This window comes from Rutidosis leptorrhynchoides, chromosome 3, assembly GCF_046630445.1.
Source record: "Rutidosis leptorrhynchoides isolate AG116_Rl617_1_P2 chromosome 3, CSIRO_AGI_Rlap_v1, whole genome shotgun sequence".
NCBI classification, from domain to species: Eukaryota; Viridiplantae; Streptophyta; class Magnoliopsida; order Asterales; family Asteraceae; genus Rutidosis; species Rutidosis leptorrhynchoides.
Window position 1 is genome coordinate 635,895,185 of NC_092335.1, and position 22,546 is coordinate 635,917,730.

The window sequence follows — 22,546 nt, forward strand, 5'->3', positions numbered from 1 at the left end:
TGAATCTTTTTATTACAATGGTGAAAAAAAGTAAATACAAATTTTAATTCAAATTTTTTTATTCAATCGTGTAAGTATGATCGTGTTTTGTAGCTCATAGCTACTCATCTGTGTATCTTGTAAAAATCGTTTTTGATCAATACAGTCCATCTTGCGTTTTGTTTTTTTTTTTTGTTATTCAATATATATATATATATATATATATATATATATATATATATATATATATATATATATATATATATATATATATATATATATATATATATATATATATTAAATATTGAATAACAAAAAAAAAAAACAAATTTAGTTAGATACTGACGACTTGGGTCCTCATATTCACCTTCAATTTGAGTCTACTTTATTATACGTTACAATAACATAGTTTTTACTTTTCTATTTCTATTTTTATAATAACAATCTTGTACCACAAATAAAATTAGTTGCATTTAGACTTTATAGTGTTTGGTCGGTTATAAAAATAGGTGAACAATAAATATGATTAGTTTATATATAGTAAAAAAAATTAGAGAACTTTTGATAGGAGAAAACTCAAATGATCAAGTATAGATTGACCTTCCGTAGCGGAGATAAGGAGGGGATAGAGGGGTGCTCAGCCTCCCCCAATAAGCCCAAATGCAATGAAATATTAATAGTGTTATAATAATAATAATAATATAGATATGGATAGTCAATTTTGGTGTATACATATAGTCAATTTTGGTACACAAAGTATGTATTTTTATATTGAGATTTTAGGCTATAAATACTCATGAATGCAAGCATTAAACTTGCACCATTTCTCACACTTACAAAGTGTTTCTTTCTTTCTCTCCATTATCATCTTTGTTCTTACAATTCATTATTAGTATTCTAAATCAAGAATCAAATCACTAAAGGTAGTTATAAGCCTACTGAATTATAACATCAAGAATCAAACCACTAAAGGTAGTTATAAGCCTACTGAATTATAACATCAAGAATCAAACCACTAAAGGTAGTTATAAGCCTACTGAATTATAACACGTTATCAGCACGATAATCTTAATACTAAATATGGTTGGCTCTGCCACCAAAATGATATATGGTCGGTTATACCACCAAAATGATATATGGTCGGTTATACCACCAAAATGATATATGGTCGGTTATACCACCAGAATGATATAGGTCGGTTATACCACCTGAAAAAATATATGGTCGACACTGTCGCCAAATTTTCATTTATGTTTACTAATATTTATATTTTTGTTATATAACATTTATTTATGATTACTTACACATGGTCGACACTGTCACCTACTTATCATTTATGTTATATTAAATTTATGTTTAATGTTTATATACTTATGAATATAAATTGACTCTAATTTATCATGATGTTTGTTTTAATTTTTGATAATAGAAAATGTCGAATCTGGAAAAGCTTAAATTTACTCCTTTAGAATCAACTGGAAACAACTACATGCCATGGGTTATAAAAGTAAAAATGCATCTTAAATCAATGGGCATTCTTGAAACCATAAATGAAAACAACACTTGTTCTGAAAAAGAACAAGCTACGGCATGTTGCTTTATTCATCAACATATTGATGAATGCTTACAAAATAATTATGTGACTGTAGAAGATCCCCATGTTTTATGGGAAGGTCTCAAAAGCAGATTCAATAATCAAAGAGAAATTTTACTTCCAGCTGCAATGGAACAATGGAGAACATTAAGGTTCCAAGACTTTAAGAAAGTAAATGAATACAGCTCAGCTCTGTATAATACATGTTCACAACTTAAATTCTGTGGACATGAAATTAGTGATGCAGACATGATGGAGAAAACTTTCTCCACAATGAATGCTGCAAACATCACAGTGCAAAGAAATTTGAGAATGCTAAAGTTCAAAACATATCCTGAACTTAATTCATATCTCTTAGTTGCAGAGCAAAATGATGAGCTATTAATGAAAAATCAGCAATCCCGTCCTACTGGTACACTTGCAATCCCTGAAGCAAATACTGCAAATAATTATAAACAGGGACAAGGACGCGGGCAAGGTCGTGGTTATAATAACCATCACCATCATCATGCCAAAAGCCATAACTATGGTAGAAACCATCCTTATGGTAATGGTAATGGGCGTGGCCGTGGTGGTCAAAGAAATAGTAATCCACGAAAATATAAATATCAACCACAAAACAAGCCCATTAAACAAGATGTTGAAGAAAATTCTTCTAAAAATTCTGAAGAATCTTGCTACAGATGTGGTAGAATGGGCCACTGGGCTAATACTTGCCGAACATCTAAACATCTTGTTAAGATGTATCAGGATTCGCTGAAAGGTAAAGAAAAGGAAGTAAATTTTGTGGATAATATTGATCCAACAGTCACTGAGAAACCATCTGATTTATATGAAGATTTCTTGAATGTTTAAGTTGTGTGTCTTTTGAAAAATAAACGATTTAATATCGTCTGTCTTTGTCATTATGTTTGCTAAATGTTTCAGTACTATCTATTTGCGTTTAAAATATTGTGTAATATTAATGTACTCACTATTTATTTCTTATATATGAAGTTCAATATGAATTTTGCTGGAATACAACATCAATCAAGTGGTGGAGATCTCTGTATAGCAGACAGTGGAACTACACACACTATACTTAAATCCGAGAAATATTTTATTGATCTAAAACCAACGGAAGGAACTATACATACAATATCAGGACCTGCTAACTTGATAAAAGGGATAGGAAAGGCAAATTTCATACTACCAAATGGTACAAAATTTTTAATAAATGATGCCTTATTTTCTCCCAAGTCAAGCAGAAATTTATTGAGTTTCTCCGACATATACCTTAACGGGTATGATTATCAGTCAGTGACAACAGAAAATGAGAAATATTTAAGTATCACTGACAAGAGTCATGTGGTTGAAAAACTGCCAAGACTTAGTTCTGGATTACATTATACACATATAAATGTACCAGAAATACATATGGTAGTTAACGAAAAATATATTGATCCTGGTGTATTCAGTTTATGGCATAACAGATTAGGCCATCCAGGATCAACAATGATGAAAAGGATTATTGAATGTACTCATGGACATCCACTAAAGGATAGAAAAATCCATCATGATACAATGGTTCCATGTACATCTTGCTCTCTTGGAAAATTGATAACTAGACCCTCACCACTTAAGGTTGAGAAAGAATCACCAATGTTTCTTGAAAGAATTCAAGGTGATATATGTGGACCAATTCATCCACCATGTGGACCATTTAGATATTTCATGGTTCTAATAGACGCATCTAGCAGATGGTCTCATGTTTGTCTGTTATCAAGCCGTAATGTGGCATTTGCAAAATTTCTTGCCCAAATTATTAAATTGAGAGCTCATTTTCCTGATTACACCATTAAAAGGGTGAGACTTGATAATGCTGGTGAATTTACATCTCAAGCATTTAATGACTATTGCATGTCTATAGGAATTGTTGTTGAACATTCTGTTGCTCATGTGCATACACAAAATGGTTTAGCCGAGTCATTGATTAAACGTTTACAGTTAATCGCTAGACCATTGATAATGAGAACAAAACTCCCTGTATCTATATGGGGTCATGCAATTTTACATGCTGCTGCATTGATTCGCATCAGACCAAGTGCAAGTCATAAATATTCCCCCCTACAACTTGCTTTTGGTCAAGAGCCAAATATTTCCCATCTTAGAACATTTGGTTGTGCAGTGTATGTTCCAATTGCGACACCACAACGTACAAAAATGGGTCCTCAAAGGAGGTTGGGAATATATGTTGGATATGAAACATCTTCAATATTAAGGTATATTGAACCTATGACAGGTGACGTTTTTACAGCACGTTTTGCTGATTGTCATTTTAATGAAACATTGTTCCCTAGATTAGGGGGAGAAATGAAAAATAAAGAAAATGATGTTTCATGGTGTGAACCTCAATTAAAGTATCTTGATCCTCGCACAAAAGAATGCGAGACAGAAGTTCAAAAGATAATGCATATACAAGAACTTGCAAATCAATTGCCTGATGCATTTACAGATACAAAAACGGTGACAAAATCATATATACCAGCAGTAAATACTCCAGCTCGAATTGAAATTCCAAAAGCTGGCAATAACGTCACTCATGAATCTTTGCCACGTCAGAAACGTGGAAGACCAATCGGTTCAAAGGATAAAAATCCTCGAAAAAGAAAATCAGCTGATAATGAAGTAAAAGAAAGTGTTCAAGAAGAACCACAAATCAGTACTCCTACTGCAGAGGAGATTGATGATGTCAATACAGAAATTGCAATCAATTATGCATATTCAAAAATATTATGGAACCGAAATGAAATGAAAAATCTTGATGAGAAATTTTCATTTAATGTTGCATATGACATCATGAATAATGATGATGATCCAGAACCAACATCTATGGTTGAATGTCAAAATAGACATGATTGGGCTCAATGGAAAGAAGCAATACGAGCTGAATTAGAATCACTCAATAAAAGAAAAGTTTTCGGATCCATCATTCTCACTCCTAAAGATGTGAAACCTGTAGGATACAGATGGATTTTTGTCCGAAAAAGAAATGAGAAAAATGAAGTTACAAGGTATAAAGCTAGACTTGTAGCTCAAGGTTTTTCTCAAAGACCGGGAATTGATTATGAAGAAACTTATTCTCCTGTTATGGATGCAATTACTTTTAGGTACTTAATCAGTCTGGCAGTTTCTAAAAATTTAGAAATGCATCTTATGGATGTTGTGACTGCTTATCTATATGGATCACTTGATAGTGATATATATATGAAGATACCTGAAGGATTTAAGGTACCAGAAGCATCAAATGCAAAACCCAAAGAAATGTATTCGATTAAATTACAAAGATCTTTATATGGGTTAAAACAATCGGGACGTATGTGGTATAACCGATTAAGTGATTACTTGATAAGCAAAGGGTATACAAATAATCTTACTTGCCCTTGTGTTTTCATTAAGAAAACAACATCCGGATATGTGATCATAGCTGTTTATGTTGATGATCTTAACATCATAGGTACAAATAAAGAGATCCATGAAGCCATTCAACTTCTAAAGAAAGAATTTGAAATGAAAGATCTCGGAAAAACCAAGTGTTGCCTTGGTTTACAAATTGAGCATATGCCTAATGGTTTACTTGTACATCAAACAACATATACTGAAAAGATTTTGAAACGTTTCAATATGGACAAGGCAAAACCATTAAGTACTCCTATGGTTGTTAGATCACTCAATGTTGAAGCTGATCCATTTCGTCCATGTGAAGATCAAGAAGACATTCTTGGACCAGAAGTACCATATCTTAGTGCAATTGGAGCTCTTATGTATCTTACAAATTGTACAAGACCTGACATTTCTTTTGCAGTTAATTTGTTGGCAAGGTTCAGCTCTGCTCCTACCAAAAGACACTGGAATGGGATCAAACACATATTTCGATACCTTCGAGGAACTACTGATTTAGGATTATTTTATTCTAACGAATCAAAACAAGATTTGGTTGGTTATGCAGATGCAGGTTATTTATCTGATCCACATAAAGCTAAATCTCAAACTGGATATGTATTCCTAAATGGAGGTACTGCAATATCATGGCGTTCTCAAAAACAAACACTTGTTGCTACATCGTCAAATCATGCCGAAGTGATTGCATTACATGAAGCTACTCGAGAATGTTTTTGGTTGAGATCAATGACACAACTCATTACTGATTCTTGTGGACTAGAACGCGATAAAAGTCCAACAACTATCTATGAAGATAATGCATCTTGCATAGCACAGATGAAAGAAGGGTATATCAAAAGTGACCGAACAAAACACATACCACCTAGATTCTTCTCATACACTCAAAATCTCATTAAGGACAACCAGATTGAAATGAGATATGTGCAATCTAGCAAAAACTCTGCTGATCTTTTCACGAAAGCACTTCCAACTGCTATTTTCAGAACACACGTTCATAACATTGGCATGAGACATGTTCAAAAGATGTAACAGCTGAAGCGATGTCTACTTGAGGGGGAGTCAACTCCATGCTGCACTCTTTTTCCCTTAGCTAAAGTTTTTTTCCCACTGGGTTTTCTTTAGCAAGGTTTTTAACGAGGCAGTAATTTATAGTTGATCTTCAACAAAATAAAATTGCTATCCAAGGGGGAGTGTTATAATAATAATAATAATATAGATATGGATAGTCAATTTTGGTGTATACATATAGTCAATTTTGGTACACAAAGTATGTATTTTTATATTGAGATTTTAGGCTATAAATACTCATGAATGCAAGCATTAAACTTGCACCATTTCTCACACTTACAAAGTGTTTCTTTCTTTCTCTCCATTATCATCTTTGTTCTTACAATTCATTATTAGTATTCTAAATCAAGAATCAAATCACTAAAGGTAGTTATAAGCCTACTGAATTATAACATCAAGAATCAAACCACTAAAGGTAGTTATAAGCCTACTGAATTATAACATCAAGAATCAAACCACTAAAGGTAGTTATAAGCCTACTGAATTATAACAAATAGCACATCTTTAGTTATTTTAATTAAGTCTCTCTCAATTATTCGTGTACAAGTATTTCTCTCATATCCTAATCACTTAATGACAACCCTTAGAATAATCATTAGAATAATCATGAATGATAATGACACACAATCATAAGTATATTATTATGGTATAGTCTCTAGAGTTTACTATATTTTTATTCACATTTTACTAGTTTTAACTTTTGAATTATTATTTTTTTAACTTTTGAATTAGTGATAAGTTATTTCTTGAAATAATTGCTCGGCGTTTGCATAATTAGCTTACTTTTGTAGTTATTTTTTACAAAACTTATGTATTTGGTTTAATTCGTATTTTAAGTCTCCCTTACCGTTAAATCCTGACTCCGCCCCTGTTAACCTAGTCACTGACTTTAGTCTGTGTGGGACTCTTATAATGTGTACACATACACCGAGTTCTCTCACTATATGAGATCTCTGTGGATCCTCAATATATATATGTGTGTGTGCGTGTGCGCGCGCGTGCGTGCGCGCGATTCAGGAGAGAGAAAAAAAAGGGTGAAAAGAGAAAAAACGTGATGAATGTTAATTATCATTCATCATATATATGATTAGTGTTTTTTTTTAACATTCATTAGTTATGTGATGAATATTATTACGCTGGTGATAGATGATATTACCAGCTTCAATTTTTTTATTTATTTTTTACTTCTCGCTAAATCACTACATCATATATGCATTAATTAGATGTGTGATTATTGTTATTATGTTGGTTATGTATTTTTTTATTTATCTTAAGATTTTAAAATATATTTTTTATTCACAATGTTTTAATTTAATTATTATATTTTGTTAGATTGCAATACTTATAATTGATAATTGATTAACAAAAATAATAATAAAAAAAATGATAAATTAGCACCTTCAACTCAACTTTACATTTTCAATCTATATGGTTTGGAAAAACTCACATCTACATTATCAATCCACACCCACTATCATAACCGATGGGGCAAGGAATATATATCACCTATACAACAAACTCATACACGCAAACATTAAAAAAATGCTTCTTGTTGTACCTTAGAAATCACTTCCATGTATCTAATCTTATTTCCTCGTACCAAACAAAAATGACTTCAAAGTTTAGTTCTATCCTTCGAAACTGTAATCCTCGTACTGTATTTACTCACGCAAAGCAAACCCATGTACAAATACTCATTCACGGTTTAAACCATGACATCACACTTCAAACAGATCTTTTGCTGGCTTATTCAAAAGGGTTATTACTGAACGCACGCAAGGTGTTCGACAGAATGCGTGAACGAAATATGCATTCTTGGAACATCATAATTTCAGCTTACGTTCAAAACTCCATGTACCATGATGGTTTAAATGTATTTATCGAGTTGTTGGACTCGGGTATGAAACCGGATCACTACTCATTGCCACCACTGTTAAAGGCATGTGCCGGAACCAATGATGGTGTTGGTTCACTTGGTGTGGTGTTGCATGGTATGGTGGTTAAGCTTGGTTTTGAAAGTTATGTTGTGGTGGCTAGTTCAGTTTTGGATTATTATTCGAAGTGCGGGAAGTTAAAAGATGCAAAGATGGTGTTTGAGGGGTTGTTATGGAAAGATACAGTTTCCTGGAATTCGATGGCTTTGGGGTTAGCGAAAGCAGGTATGCATTTTGAGGCTTTAGATTGTTTTAGAAACATGCTTGAGAATAGAAGTGCCAAGATGGATTCGATGACAATTCCGACCCTTTTAAATGTTTGTGGGAAGTTAGGAGATGTTATAAAAGGGAAAGAAATACACGGTCAAGTATTAAAGAACGCGTTTTTTTGTAACGATATCGTTATTGGTAATTCGTTGATTGATTTTTATTCAAGGAGTGGGTGCTTGTGTGATGCCGAAAAGGTATTTTTTGGCATGAAAGATAAAAACTTGGTGACATGGACGACGATGATATCTAGCTACGGGGTCCACGGTAAGGGAGAAGAAGCATTGACTTTATTTCAAAAAATGAAAGACTTGGGATTTAAACCGAATAGTGTTACGCTCACTGCAATCCTAGCTAGTTGTAGCCATTCGGGCCTTATTGATCAAGGGAGAAAGATTTTTAAATCGATAAGATCGTTATATGATTTTGAACCTAGTGTAGAGCATTATGCTTGTGTGGTGGATCTTTTGAGTCGTTTTGGATGCTTTGACGAAGCACTAAGGTTGATAAACGGTATGAATATGGTCCCACCGGCTAGTGTCTGGGGTGCACTTCTTGCTGGTTCATTGGTGCATAGGAATATTAAGGTTGGGGAAATGGCGGCTTATCGTCTATTTAAACTTGAACCAAATAATGCTAGTAATTACGTTGCGCTATGTAGTATATATGATTACCGAGGCATGTGGAGGGATGCTTCGAAAGTTAAATCGAAAATGAGAATGCTGGGATTGGGTAAAACACCGGGGTGTAGTTGGATTTTGATCGGGGGGGAAATGTGTACTTTTTATCAAGGAGATTTCAATCTCGATTTTGGTACGAATACAACTGAAAACATTAAAGGGGTTGTTAGAGCACTTCATTTAGTTCTTTCTGAAAAAAACACTTTTCATCTTAACAAAGAAGAAACAAACAGAGCCACACAATAAGAATGCTACTGATGATTGTGATTAGCTGACCAAACACTGTCAAGCTTTATAACCATACTCTGACTAGGTAATCTCGGTTCATTCCCTAATTTGTTTGTAGGTATAACTTATAAGAATGCTTAGCATATGTAAATAGAAACAAAGGAACCAGTTCGACCGTTTGACATTTTAACCACGTGGTAAAATTTGGGATAACATGTTACTCGTATAGTCGTATATTGTGGTTTGACACCTTTTTTGCAGGTATTTCAGGTCAAATATCTCAGGGTTTGACACATTCCCAAATCTTTTGTATAGATCTCAATATACGGGTGATGAATCTGAGTGGGTCGGATTGACCCATTAGTCCATTACCCTACCTGGTTATTTTGCCACCTGATACTGTGTTGTAGTTTCTTTAGTCTTGGACTTACATGTACTATGACAAACGCATTGGGTTATCCCTTGACATTCCGAACCTTTTTTCTAGCCACTCTAAGATATGCTGCTAGTGGGTTTAAACGTAAGACCTCTTGTAATAAAATCAGGGATCCAATTGTTGGTGTAATCGGGTTGGTTTAATATTTAATGCTGAGTTTGAGTATAATATATTTATTAGTGATATCTTAATTAATTGTTTTCTAGTTTGAATTGCTAACTAAAATTAGTATTCATATATTGATCGATTATCATGGACAATTTAAAAAGTGTGGAGTTTTTTTTTTTTTTCATCATTCCTTTTTTTCTTGTGTTAATTCAATCTATATATGAGTTATAACGACCTGTGTTCCACTAGGTATCAGAGGAAGGAAACTTCAACTTAAATCTTGTTCTTCAATGAGAAGAAGCTATCCGATGTAATAGAAATCGGTATAGCCCGTGGCCAGGTTTTCTTGAGTGGTAGAAGAGTTTCTTGGAACAACCTGATCAGATAAAATTAAAGCTGTCAAAAAGGTGAAAGGAGTCTGTCATTAAAGTTAGATCAAATTTGTTCGTGAAAAGAGACTAACCGGTGGAGGTACAAGAAGACGGTAAAACATGTTTGTCTTGATTTCTTGGGTGGTGTAAAAGGCTCTTGGAACAATTATGATTGGGACGGGTTGAAATTGTAAAGGAAGTGTATAAAAGGAACGAAGAAGTTGGAGCGCAATGCAGGTAGTTTAATGAAAATACACGTCAGTTTACATTGTGGCTATGGAAATTCTGATCGTGTTGCTTTTGGACATGGCCGGCGAAGAGGTCGGAGGTTCGAGAAAATTCGAGGTGTTAATGAACGTGTCCGGCAAAGTCCCGTTAGATGTTACAAGTGTGATGAACGAGTAAATTGACAAACCGATTAAGGGGTAATTATATAATTGGTTCGATTTAATTTACAATGCTATGTTTGAGTTTTAATTATTGGTGATATTTTGATTAATTGTTTTCTAGCTTGAATTTTTAATTGGAAGGGGAATGCTAGTGCTACATAGTTTTTTTTAAACTGTGATTAGAAATAAAGAAAAGATAAACTGGAATATTTCATTGTATTCTGATGATCTTTAGTAGAGCTTACAAGGCTTAATTTATAGATACAATAGGGATAGATGAAAAGACAGGAGTTAGAAACCTCTAGATCAAGTAATACATGCAACTACTAACTACCCCATTAACTAATACAATAAATGCATACATTTACCAACTACTATCATAAATGCATTCTAACACTCCCCCTCAAGTTGGAGCATAGATTTTGATCCAACTTGTCACAAAACCAAAAAAACCAAAAGACATGAGCAACAAAATTCGTCTCAACGGGGACGAAGGAAAAACTAATTTTGTTTCACCAAGAGCATCCAAACTCGTCTCACTAGGAACGAACAAATAATTCAACTTGCTTTACTAGGAGCAACGCATCCAAACTCGTCTCACTAGGAACGAACAAATAATTCAACTTGCTTCACTAAGAGCAACCAAACTTTATCAAAACTTGCCTCACAAGAGGCAACCAAAACTCATCTCACTAGGGATGACCAAGCAACCAAATTCATCTCACCGGGGATGAGTAGATAACCAGACTTGCCTCACTAGGGGCTTCCTCGACACACAAGGGCCGATATCTTCTAATAACTTGAACTCAAAAATACCAACTTTTTTTTTTTTTGATACAAAGCTCCGACCTTTACCAATAATCTGTTTCATCGACAGAGTCAGTCTTATGCTCTGTCTTAACAAACGCAGCAGTAGATGTACTAGGTTTCACCGACTCTTTCAATCGAGCATATTCAGCATATTCATCTACAGAAAGAGTGAATGTAGAAGAGGAATCAACGTGTGCAGAAGAACCATTAAGATTTTGGGGCAGTTTCTTGCAAGTTCGTTTTGTATGCCCAAATTCATGACAATAGTAACACTCAATACCCGAACCAGGAGCATGGTCTTCAGTTGCCCTATCAGTATGACCACCTCTTGAACTTCCACGATAGCCACCACGAAATCTCCTTCCTCTAAATCATCCACGACTAACAAGAGCAGTGTTGTGTTCTGGGATTTGAGGTGTGTTAATATTCTCATGACGAAGAACACGAGCAAACGTTTCTTGAAATGAGGGAATGGTAGACTCATTTAAAAACTGAGTTCTAATAGCATCATGCTCTGGTCGCAGGCCAGTCAAAAAACTCATAATAGCTATTTGCTCGCGTTGAGTTTGCATAGTTTTAACATCAGCACTCAAAGGAAGCAAAGAGTTAAACTCCTCATATGTTTTCTTGAACTCCATAACATATGCAGTAAGAGACCGATCGTGTTGTTCACCACGATGAAAAGCTTTGCATACAGTAAAGATTCTAGAGATATTACTTTGCCCGGAATACAGAAAATCCAAATAATCCATAAGTTCTTTTACATACTCACAATGATTTACCAAACAAATAACGGAAGATTCAATGGAGTTCATAATCTGGAGAAATAGCCTAGCATCATTTTGCAACCAAAGATCACGTGTATCATCCTTAGGAGGTTCCGAAGTGAGATGAGAAGCTTTTCCCATGCTTCTAAGATACACACGAATAGTTTTACTCCACTCAAAGAAATTAGAGCCATTAAGTTTATTATCCGTTAATCGGGCAGCAATTGTGTGATAACCCGTCCTAATCCATCCGGACGAAGTCCATATAGATTATAAACGATTCATAACAGTTGATTACATCGCGAGGTATTTGACCTCTATATGATACATTTTTACAAACATTGCATTCGTTTTTGAAATGACAATCTTTCGTTACATCGAAAGTTAACGACATGCATACCATCTAATAATATATCCAACTATAATTGACTTAATAATAATCTTGATGAACTCAACGACTCGAATGCAACGTCTTTTGAAATATGTCATGAATGACTCCAAGTAATATCTCTAAAATGAGCAAATGCACAGCGGAAGGTTTCTTTAGTACCTGAGAATAAACATGCTTTCAAGTGTCAACCAAAAGGTTGGTGAGTTCATAGGTTTAATTTCTATATAATAAACATAATGTTTAATAAGCCACAAGATTTCATTTAATTAAATGTGCAAGATCATTACAACTGCAAAAATCATTCATACATTGAGTCGCTTGGTAACCGACCTTAACATAGAGCGCTTAAGATATCTGGCATCATACATTCCACTATTCAAATGTATGACAAGAACCCTTCGAAGTACTAAAGTATTTCCACTATTCAAAAATGGGGGTGGTTGGTGCCCGTAGATCTACCTTTAGGATTCGCGTCAATTAGTGTTTTTCACTAATTCTTAGGTTACCAAGCATAATAATAATAAGTACAGATATTCGGTATAACAAAACAATCGTAGAATGTAGTTTCATGAACTTGTGCTTATTTTGTAAAACATTTATAAAAGCAGCGCATGTATTCTCAGTCCCAAAAATATATTGCAAAAGCATTTAAAAAGGGAGCAAATGAAACTCACCTAATGTATTTTGTAGTAAAAATACATAGAACGATATTGAACAAGTATAGGGTTGGCATCGGATTCACGAACCTATATTATTTGTGGATATATTAATACACGTAATCGTAATCGATCAATTATATATATATATTTGTTATTAATAATATACTTGTTATACTATATGTTATTTAGATAATTTTAATATATTTAGTTTATATGTTTTATATAATTATTACTTATGATTAATAATAAAAACTATATATTAAGAATTAGTATATATTTATATATTAATTGATATAGCTTATTTAATATCTTTTTAGTAATAAAAGTATAACGTAATGTGTTTTTATATGAAAGTATCTTTTTATGATAATATTGATAGTTTTAGTGATAACAAAATATTAATTTTATAAGAATGATAATATTGATAATAAGTTTAATCATAATAATAATACTAATAATTATGTTTATAATCATAATGATAATATTTATGCTACTTATGTTACTAATAATAATAATAATGATATTGTTAATAATGATACTTTTGTTTAATAATGAAAATAATAGTAATACTGCTAATCACAAAAATGATGTTAATACTAATATTAGTGAAAATAATAATAGCTTGTATCATTTTTATAGTAACAATAATAATAACCCTAATCACAATTATAATAATATTAGTAGTCTTAAAATGATAATTTAATGATAAGAATAATATTAATAATACTTTTAGTGATAATAGTAATAATTATAATCATAAGTGTTAATACTTTGTAATCATAATAATAACAATAATAATTATAGTATTAATAATAAAACTAATAAATGATAATTAAACTACCTCTTAAAAAGAATTGCACTCAGCAGGGATTGAACCTGAGACCACTTGAAACCCGACATAACACCCTAACCATCCCATCTGTCATGTTTTTCTGAATCAAAACCCAGCAGAAACGTATTTAACTCGTGTGAACTGTTTTGGTTTCTTCTTCCTCAAAATTAAGCAAATCGACCAGGGTTCAAAACAGACTTCTACTATTTTATTTATCTAGTTTTAGGATACAGAAAAAAAACTCTAGAGCTGTAACAGACTAATTTAAATAACATGAACATAAAAAAAAAACGCTGTAACAGAACCTTCATAGCCGTTTTCAACTTCAAATCACATTCGTTATTTTAGTGTGTTTTAGACCTCGATCTCAACATGAAATATGTTTTAAATCCCTCTTAGAAACTTTCTGTAACTTCAATTTAATCTAAAACACTGGATTGAATTCCAATTTCACGATGAACAATATCGTTGACCTTTAAAAACTTGAACTTTGACTTCTAAATTAGAGTTCGATATAAGGATTTAGGATACGAAACTTTACAGACAGTTTGAAAACATGATTACTAACAACTCTTCATTTATAATTTTCGAAATTTGTCAAGAAATCAAATTGTTTGAAAAATATAACCAATAACAGGGTATACGTCTGGGTTCTGATTTTATTGATTAAATTCAATTGAATAAAAGCTGTAAGAATATTTGAAGTTGGTAATATGTCGAATGATATCACCTAACACTGAATTTAGCTAAACTTTATATCAATTATTGTCGACAAGAATTTTTATCAGGTACCGAAATATATATATTTTTAAATAAAGTATGGAACTGATTGTTAACGGGTTTTGACAGGATTAGGGATTTAGATTCGATTTTGTGGACAACAACAACAATTAAATACAATTAGATAGTGATACAATTAGATTCCATTATATATAATCACTGTTATATATCTCTTAATAATAATTTCATGTAATTACATTAATAATAATAATAATAATAATAATAATAATAATAATAATAATAATAATAATAATAATAATAATAATAATAATAATAATAATAATAATAATAATACTAATAATAATAATAATAATGATAATAATAATAATAAATAATACAGAATATAATAATAATAATAAATAATAATTTCGATCTTAATAGTTATAAAGATATTAATAATATTAGTTATGATAATAATAATATATATTGTTTCATTTATAATAATGATAACTATAAAATAAAGGTTTTTAATGATAATGGTAATAATAATCTCTCACAATAATATTAATACAACTAAAACATATCAGATTATATATATTATAAATATTTTATATTAGAAGTAATGACATTACAAATATTAATGTTAATATTAATAATAGTACTGAAAGTAATGAATATAATATATCAATTATATTCAAACTTGTAATTTAATATAATACTATTCATTATTTATGTAATATTATATTATGTGATGTTATTTACAGAATAGTTAATATTTATATATTTTATGTATTTATTTATTAGAAATCTTATATGAATTCATTATAACATGTATATATATATATATACATATATTTATTTATATATATCTCTATATAAATATATTTCTTTTAACAGTAACTTAATTACCTTAATTATTACATTCCAATTATTTAAAGTATTTAAATCATATTATTATATATTCTTATATTTATAATTATATAATATATATATACATATTTACATATTTATTTACACAAAGGTTCGTGAATCGTCGAAAACAATCGAAGGACAAATGTATTTATGTAAACAGTTCGAAAGATTTTGAGACTCAACTTTACAGACTTTGCTTATCGTGTCGAAACCATATAAAGATTAATTTTAAATTTAGTCGGAAATTTCCGGGTCGTCACAGTACCTACCCGTTAAAGAAATTTCGTCCCGAAATTTGAGTGAGGTGGTCATGGCTAACAATAAAAATGTTTTCATGATGAATATGAGTTGATAAATAGAGTTTAATCATCAGTGAGTAATATAGATAAAGCAACTCGATTTTTGTGAAGAGTACGAGTGAAGCTATCCAAATATAGTGTAATGAGGAAAATAAATTTCGTCATAATTTTTGACGTAGGGGTTGAATTCCGGAATTCAAGGGAATTGAAGAAAATTTTCGAAATCTAAAAGATTTGTTTCTTCGGCGAATAAGGAAATTAGAATCTTTCTAATTAAATGCGGAGATCTATTTTGATTTTACTATCAAATCTTTCACTATAAATTAACTTCTTCCATTCCGTTACTTTTACCATTCCTATACTCAATTCCCAAATTCAAAAGATTATGAAAATGCTTAATCCAGTTCTAATCCTTGTCCTTATCGTTACTATCATAACAATTATTCTCCTTTTCTAACTTCCACCAGAGGAATCTACTTACTTCTACTTTGCCCTTGGGGTTATAGTACTTATAATTCTCCCGTGTCTTTATGTTGTGATAAGTATTGATATACACGGTTTGTAATTTATGTGTTGTTATCGGGCTTTATATTTTCCTTTATATGTCAATATCCCTATTCCTATCTCCAATAATCACTGTCATCCACAGTTAATACTCCCTCCTATTTGCTGCGATTTATACTCCAATTTCTATTTCGGAGCTTTGTCTCTTCGTTTCTTCTTCTTGCGATTGGGCATCTCTTGTAATGGTCCAGAATTCGCAGATATAAGTTTCAGAATGAACATTGTTAATGTTTTAAGAAAGAAACGGTTTTAGCACGATTTGACTTGTCAAATTACCAGAATTCAAGGAAAAAGATAAGACTATCAAAAAAATATGTTCTTGATATATTTATAGATTAGACAGAACGTAAGAGTCGTGTAACATGGCACATGATGACGTTATGATCTGTGAATCATCACGTTTCATTTAGAAACTCAGCATGACTTACTGTAATATAATCACGTTGATCAAGTGTCATTATATTATACTAACTCATGCATCAGTTCCCAACACTACTTCAAAAACATTCATATTTTAAATTCGAAGGTTTCAGAATTTAGAAACTAAAATAGTTTCGTTTATGATATTATACAGATAACGCGAAGAAATAAATAATTTCGGACGAGAATATTTATGAAAATATCCTCAGAAATATCGAAGATATTTATGATGATATTTTGGAATTTCTAAGTACGATGGTTGATGAAGAAAGATTTTCCGCAAGATTTTAACATGACTTCGGAGCAAGATATTCTCTAAAGATTTCAACGGATCCAAAATTACCTGGATTCTTTGAATATAGGGTATGGTCCTTGTATTTGTTCTTGGTCTCCTTCGTGGTTAGCTCAATCCGTTTTCCAGTTCCAACTTTTCTGAGATTTTCCAACATACTATTCTTTATCATCAAACTTTCGACTATTAAGGTCATTTACGGTTGTCTACAGTTTCTGCTACTTCATTCAGCTTTTTCAAAGTTCAATGTATTGATTCGTAGGCTGGGTGCTTTTCAGAATTTCAGAATGGAAGATCATAATTCTAAGAGATAAATGTTATATATATACATATAACTGTTGATGTAGGCATGCTGCGAGTTTTCAAAGTACTGATTGCTGATTCCGGGTAATTGATGTGGTCATTCTCGTTATAAGGTGTGGATGAGTATATGATAAGGTTTCAATGGATGTAATGATTTTTCTAAAAGTCAAAGATCAACAAAGTTGTTGATAAGTTTTCTGTTAATGTGGTGGAATATAATCGGTTCTCCGGTAACGTTGACGAAAGGCAATCTTATATATCAAAGTTATAATAGAGTTTATTCGAACGAAAGGTCGATGTTGATTTGTTGGAGCTGTGACAAAATTGGCTAATTTGGAAAGGGATCGCAATGTTATTTTCGGTAATAACAGTTCCAAAGGAGCTATCACAGATACGTGTTAAACGTTTACTCAGGTTTCGAGAGTTTTCAGATGCATAATTATTTGTATCAATATTTTCTTCCGTAGATGAAGTGCGGTTGGTTCATCCTCTCGATTGAGGTATTTTCAAGATTTATGAAAGGTTCGAACGCATATTGGAATCGTCAAGATACAAATGAGGTTTAAAATGAAATCAAGTGGCAAACTTGAAGAATTGTTTAGTTTCATATGTTATAATCAATATTTTAATTCATTTTAATTGTCCAACATTATTAGTCCACAGTCGATAGTCCACAGTTAACAATTCAATAATTCATATATAATATTTGAATTAATTAATACGTATCGTGACCCGTGTACATGTCTCAGACTCGATCACAACTCAAACTATATATATTATTGTAGAATCAACCTCAACCCTGTATAGCTAACTCCAGCATTACTGCATATAGAGTGTCTATGGTTATTCCAAATAATATATATAGATGCGTCGATATGATATGTCAAAACCTTGTATACGTGTCCCGATATTTAAAGTGCGTAAAGTAAATAACAGAAATTAAATGACGATAAATAAAATTGTGAGAGTATAAATTGCGATAAATAAATTGCGATAAATAAAATGTTATACGGAATTAACAGTTAGCTAGGAACAGTTAGCGTGGATTCTTAACAAAATTTCTCATACTTAATTTGTTTGTTTCTAACAAATTTTATTTTGTCCAATATTTTCTTCATTATGCCACTTGTTAGATTCTGATAAATCAAAATCCAAATATGAAATTGGATGAAAATGGTTATTCTGTGGTGAATCGGATTCGTATATCTGTGGATGTAAGTAGGATATATATTACCGTTGAATCAGATTCGAAGAATGTACAGTGTAATTTATTAATGTGAAATCTAAATATTCTTCTGGTATTACCTACCCGTTAAAATATTTTCACCATTAACAGTTTGTACGAAAGAATTTTTAATTACAATCTTTGTGAAAATATACTTACATATATATTTTCTTCAGATGTAATCATGGATTTAATGAGTTAATATAGTATTAAACTCATTTGGTTTACCGTCAAAACTAGAGTACATAATCTCTATAACATTAGAGATTACATAAACGCCATGAAGAACGAAGATAATTGATGTAGAACGATACGTAGAACGATGATTATACTCGAGGTACTGAATGGGATGTTGAGGCATGGATTGTTGATGATACTGGTGCTGTTACTGATGGTACTGTTGGTGCCGGTGATGTTGTTGAAGCTGGTAATTTTACACCATATTCTCCAGATTGATTACTCGAGCGCGAAGTTCGTTGACTTCTTCTATTATTCCGGGATGATTGTCGGTCGAAATGAGCGGATGAATAAGGTTTAGAATTTTAGATAGAATATAATCATGGCGAGATACTCTGGAAATGAGTGTGAAAATGGTGTTTCGGCCAGGTTCGCCGGTAAGTGATTCAGGTTCTTCACCAAGAGGTGAATTTGGTTGATGGAAAGGATCGCCTTCTTCGCGTCTTCATGGATTAAGTCAACTACGAACCCATCCTCAATTCATCCAGAATAGATGATGGCTAAATGGTTGATCCATTCCGGTTATACAGCTTTCGGAGCTCGAGTGAGAATCCATGTCGGAATAGTTGTCGGAACCTGAGGGACTCGAACTGGTTGCAGGATTCATCTCGTACGATCAGATGAAGGATTTTCGATAAGAAATAGATTATAGGATATAGATTAGTACCCTGCAATACATAATTTACATATGCATATATAATACTAAAATCCCATAAGTTACGGAGGAATCTACGGAATATGTTAGGCAAAGTTTACAGTAACAGATATGCTAAGATATGAATTAGCAGATACGCTAAGATATGAATTTTGTCTATACACTATTCATGCAATCCAGGCAGTAAGATATGTCTAGATTAAGAATGATAAGCAAGTGATTCCCTAAGAATAATAAGCAGGAAATTTTCGACACGAAATGATAAGCAAAACTTTTGACATGCAGACACGGTCGAAGTCCAGACTCACTAATGCATCTAATCAACTATCAGTTAGACACACTAATGCAAGACCTGGTTCGCTAAGACCACCGCTCTGATACCAACTGTGATAACCCGTCCTAATCCATCTGAACGAAGTCCATATCGATTATAAACGATTCATAACAGTTGATTACATCGCGAGGTATTTGACCTCTATATGATACATTTTTACAAACATTGCATTCGTTTTTGAAATGACAATCTTTCGTTACATCGAAAGTTGACGACATGCATACCATCTCATAATATATCCAACTATAATTGACTTAATAATAATCTTGATGAACTCAACGACTCGAATGCAACGTCTTTTGAAATATGTCATGAATGACTCCAAGTAATATCTCTAAAATGAGCAAATGCACAGCGGAAGGTTTCTTTAGTATCTGAGAATAAACATGCTTTCAAGTGTCAACCAAAAGGTTGGTGAGTTCATAGGTTTAATTTCTATATAATAAACATAATGTTTAATAAGCCACAAGATTTCATTTAATTAAATGCGCAGGATCATTACAACTGCAAAAATCATTCATACGTTGAGTCGTTTGGTAACCGACCTTAACATAGAGCGCTTAAGATATCTGGCATCATACATTCCACTATTCAAATGTATGACAAGAACCCTTCGAAGTACTAAAGCATTTCCACTATTCGAAAATGGGGGTGGTTGGTGCCCGTAGATCTACCTTTAGGATTCGCGTCAATTAGTATTTTTCACTAATTCTTAGGTTACCAAGCATAATAATAATAAGTACAGATATCCGGTATAACAAAACAATCGTAGAATGAAGTTTCATGAACTTGTGCTTATTTTGTAAAACATTTATAAAAGCAGCGCATGTATTCTCAGTCCCAAAAATATATTGCAAAAGCATTTAAAATGGGAGCAAATGAAACTCACCTAATGTATTTTGTAGTAAAAATACATAGAACGATATTGAACAAGTATAGGGTTGACCTCGGATTCACGAACCTATATTATTTGTGGATATATTAATACACGTAATCGTAATCGATCAATTATATATATATATATATATATATATATATATATATATATATATATATATATATATATATATATATATATATATATATATATATATATATTGTTATTAATAATATACTTGTTATACTATATGTTATTTAGATAATTTTAATATATTTAATTTATATGTTTTATATAATTATTACTTATGATTAATAATAAAAACTATATATTAAGTATTAGTATATATTTATATATTAATTGATATAGATTAGTTAATATCTTTTTAGTAATAAAAGTATAACGTAATGTGTTTTTATATGAAAGTATCTTTTTATGAAAATATTGATAGTTTTAGTGATAACAAAATATTAATTTTATAAGAATGATAATAATGATAATAAGTTTAATCATAATAATAATACTAATAATTATGTTTATAATCATAATGATAATATTTATGCTACTTATGTTACTAATAATAATAATAATGATATTGTTAATAATGATACTTTTGTTTAATAATGAAAATAATAGTAATAGTACTAATCACAAAAATGATGTTAATACTAATATTAGTGAAAATAATAATAGCTTGTATCATTTTTATAGTAACAATAATAATAACCCTAATCACAATTATAATAATATTAGTAGTCTTAAAATGATAATTTAATGATAAGAATAATATTAATAATACTTGTAGTGATAATAGTAATAATTATAATCATAAGTGTTAATACTTTGTAATCATAATAATAACAATAATAACAATAACAATAATAATTATAGTATTAATAATAAAACTAATAAATGATAATTAAACTACCTCTTAAAAAGAATTGCACTCAGCAGGGATTGAACCTGAGACCACTTGAAACCCAACATAACACCCTAACCATCCCATCTGTCATGTTTTTCTGAATCAAAACCCAGCAGAAACATATTTAACTCGTGTGAACTGTTTTGGTTTCTTCTTCCTCAAAATTAAGCAAATCGACAAGGGTTCAAAACAGACTTCTACTATTTTATTTATCTAGTTTTAGGATACAGAAAAAAAACTCTAGAGCTATAACAGACTAATTTAAATAACATGACCATAAAAAAAACGCTGTAACAGAACCTTCATAGCCGTTTTCAACTTCAAATCACATTCGTTATTTTAGTGTGTTTTAGACCTCGATCTCAACATGAAATATGTTTTAAATCCCTCTTAGAAACTTTCTGTAACTTCAATTTAATCTAAAACACTGGATTGAATTCCAATTTCACGATGAACAATATCGTTGACCTTTAAAAACTTGAACTTTGACTTCTAAATTAGAGTTCGATATAAGGATTTAGGATACGAAACTTTACAGACAGTTTGAAAACATGACTACTAACAACTCTTCATTTATAATTTTCGAAATTTGTCAAGAAATCAAATTGTTTGAAAAATATAACCAATAACAGGGTATACGTCTGGGTTCTGATTTTATTGATTAAATTCAATTGAATAAAAGCTGTAAGAATATTTGAAGTTGGTAATATGTCGAATGATATCACCTAACACTGAATTTAGCTAAACTTTATATCAATTATTGTCGACAAGAATTTTTATCAGGTACCGAAATATATATATTTTTAAATAAAGTATGGAACTGATTGTTAAC

At 31.4% G+C, this 22,546-nt stretch overlaps 1 protein-coding gene across 3 annotated transcripts; it reads left to right on the forward strand.

The window, feature by feature from the left end:
* The first annotated feature begins 7,673 nt into the window (after positions 1 to 7,673).
* On the forward strand, positions 7,674 to 10,633 carry LOC139899079 (pentatricopeptide repeat-containing protein At5g04780, mitochondrial-like). 3 transcript variants are annotated; one of them, XM_071881894.1, is made up of 2 exons: positions 7,674 to 9,276; positions 9,985 to 10,633. In XM_071881894.1, exon 1 carries the CDS (start codon positions 7,692 to 7,694, stop codon positions 9,207 to 9,209), a length of 1,518 nt encoding a protein of 505 aa, XP_071737995.1. In that variant the 5' UTR covers positions 7,674 to 7,691; the 3' UTR covers positions 9,210 to 9,276; positions 9,985 to 10,633. The 3 variants fall into 3 exon arrangements, with proteins under 3 accessions (XP_071737995.1, XP_071737997.1, XP_071737996.1); XM_071881896.1 differs by having other exon boundaries at positions 7,674 to 8,870; XM_071881895.1 differs by lacking the exon at positions 9,985 to 10,633 and adding an exon at positions 9,453 to 9,766.
* The last annotated feature ends 11,913 nt before the right edge of the window (positions 10,634 to 22,546 follow it).

Bases quoted from the DNA above. Each gene is read 5' to 3' on its own strand.
- LOC139899079 (XM_071881894.1), top strand. From the start codon at position 7,692: ATGACTTCAAAGTTTAGTTCTATCCTTCGAAACTGTAATCCTCGTACT.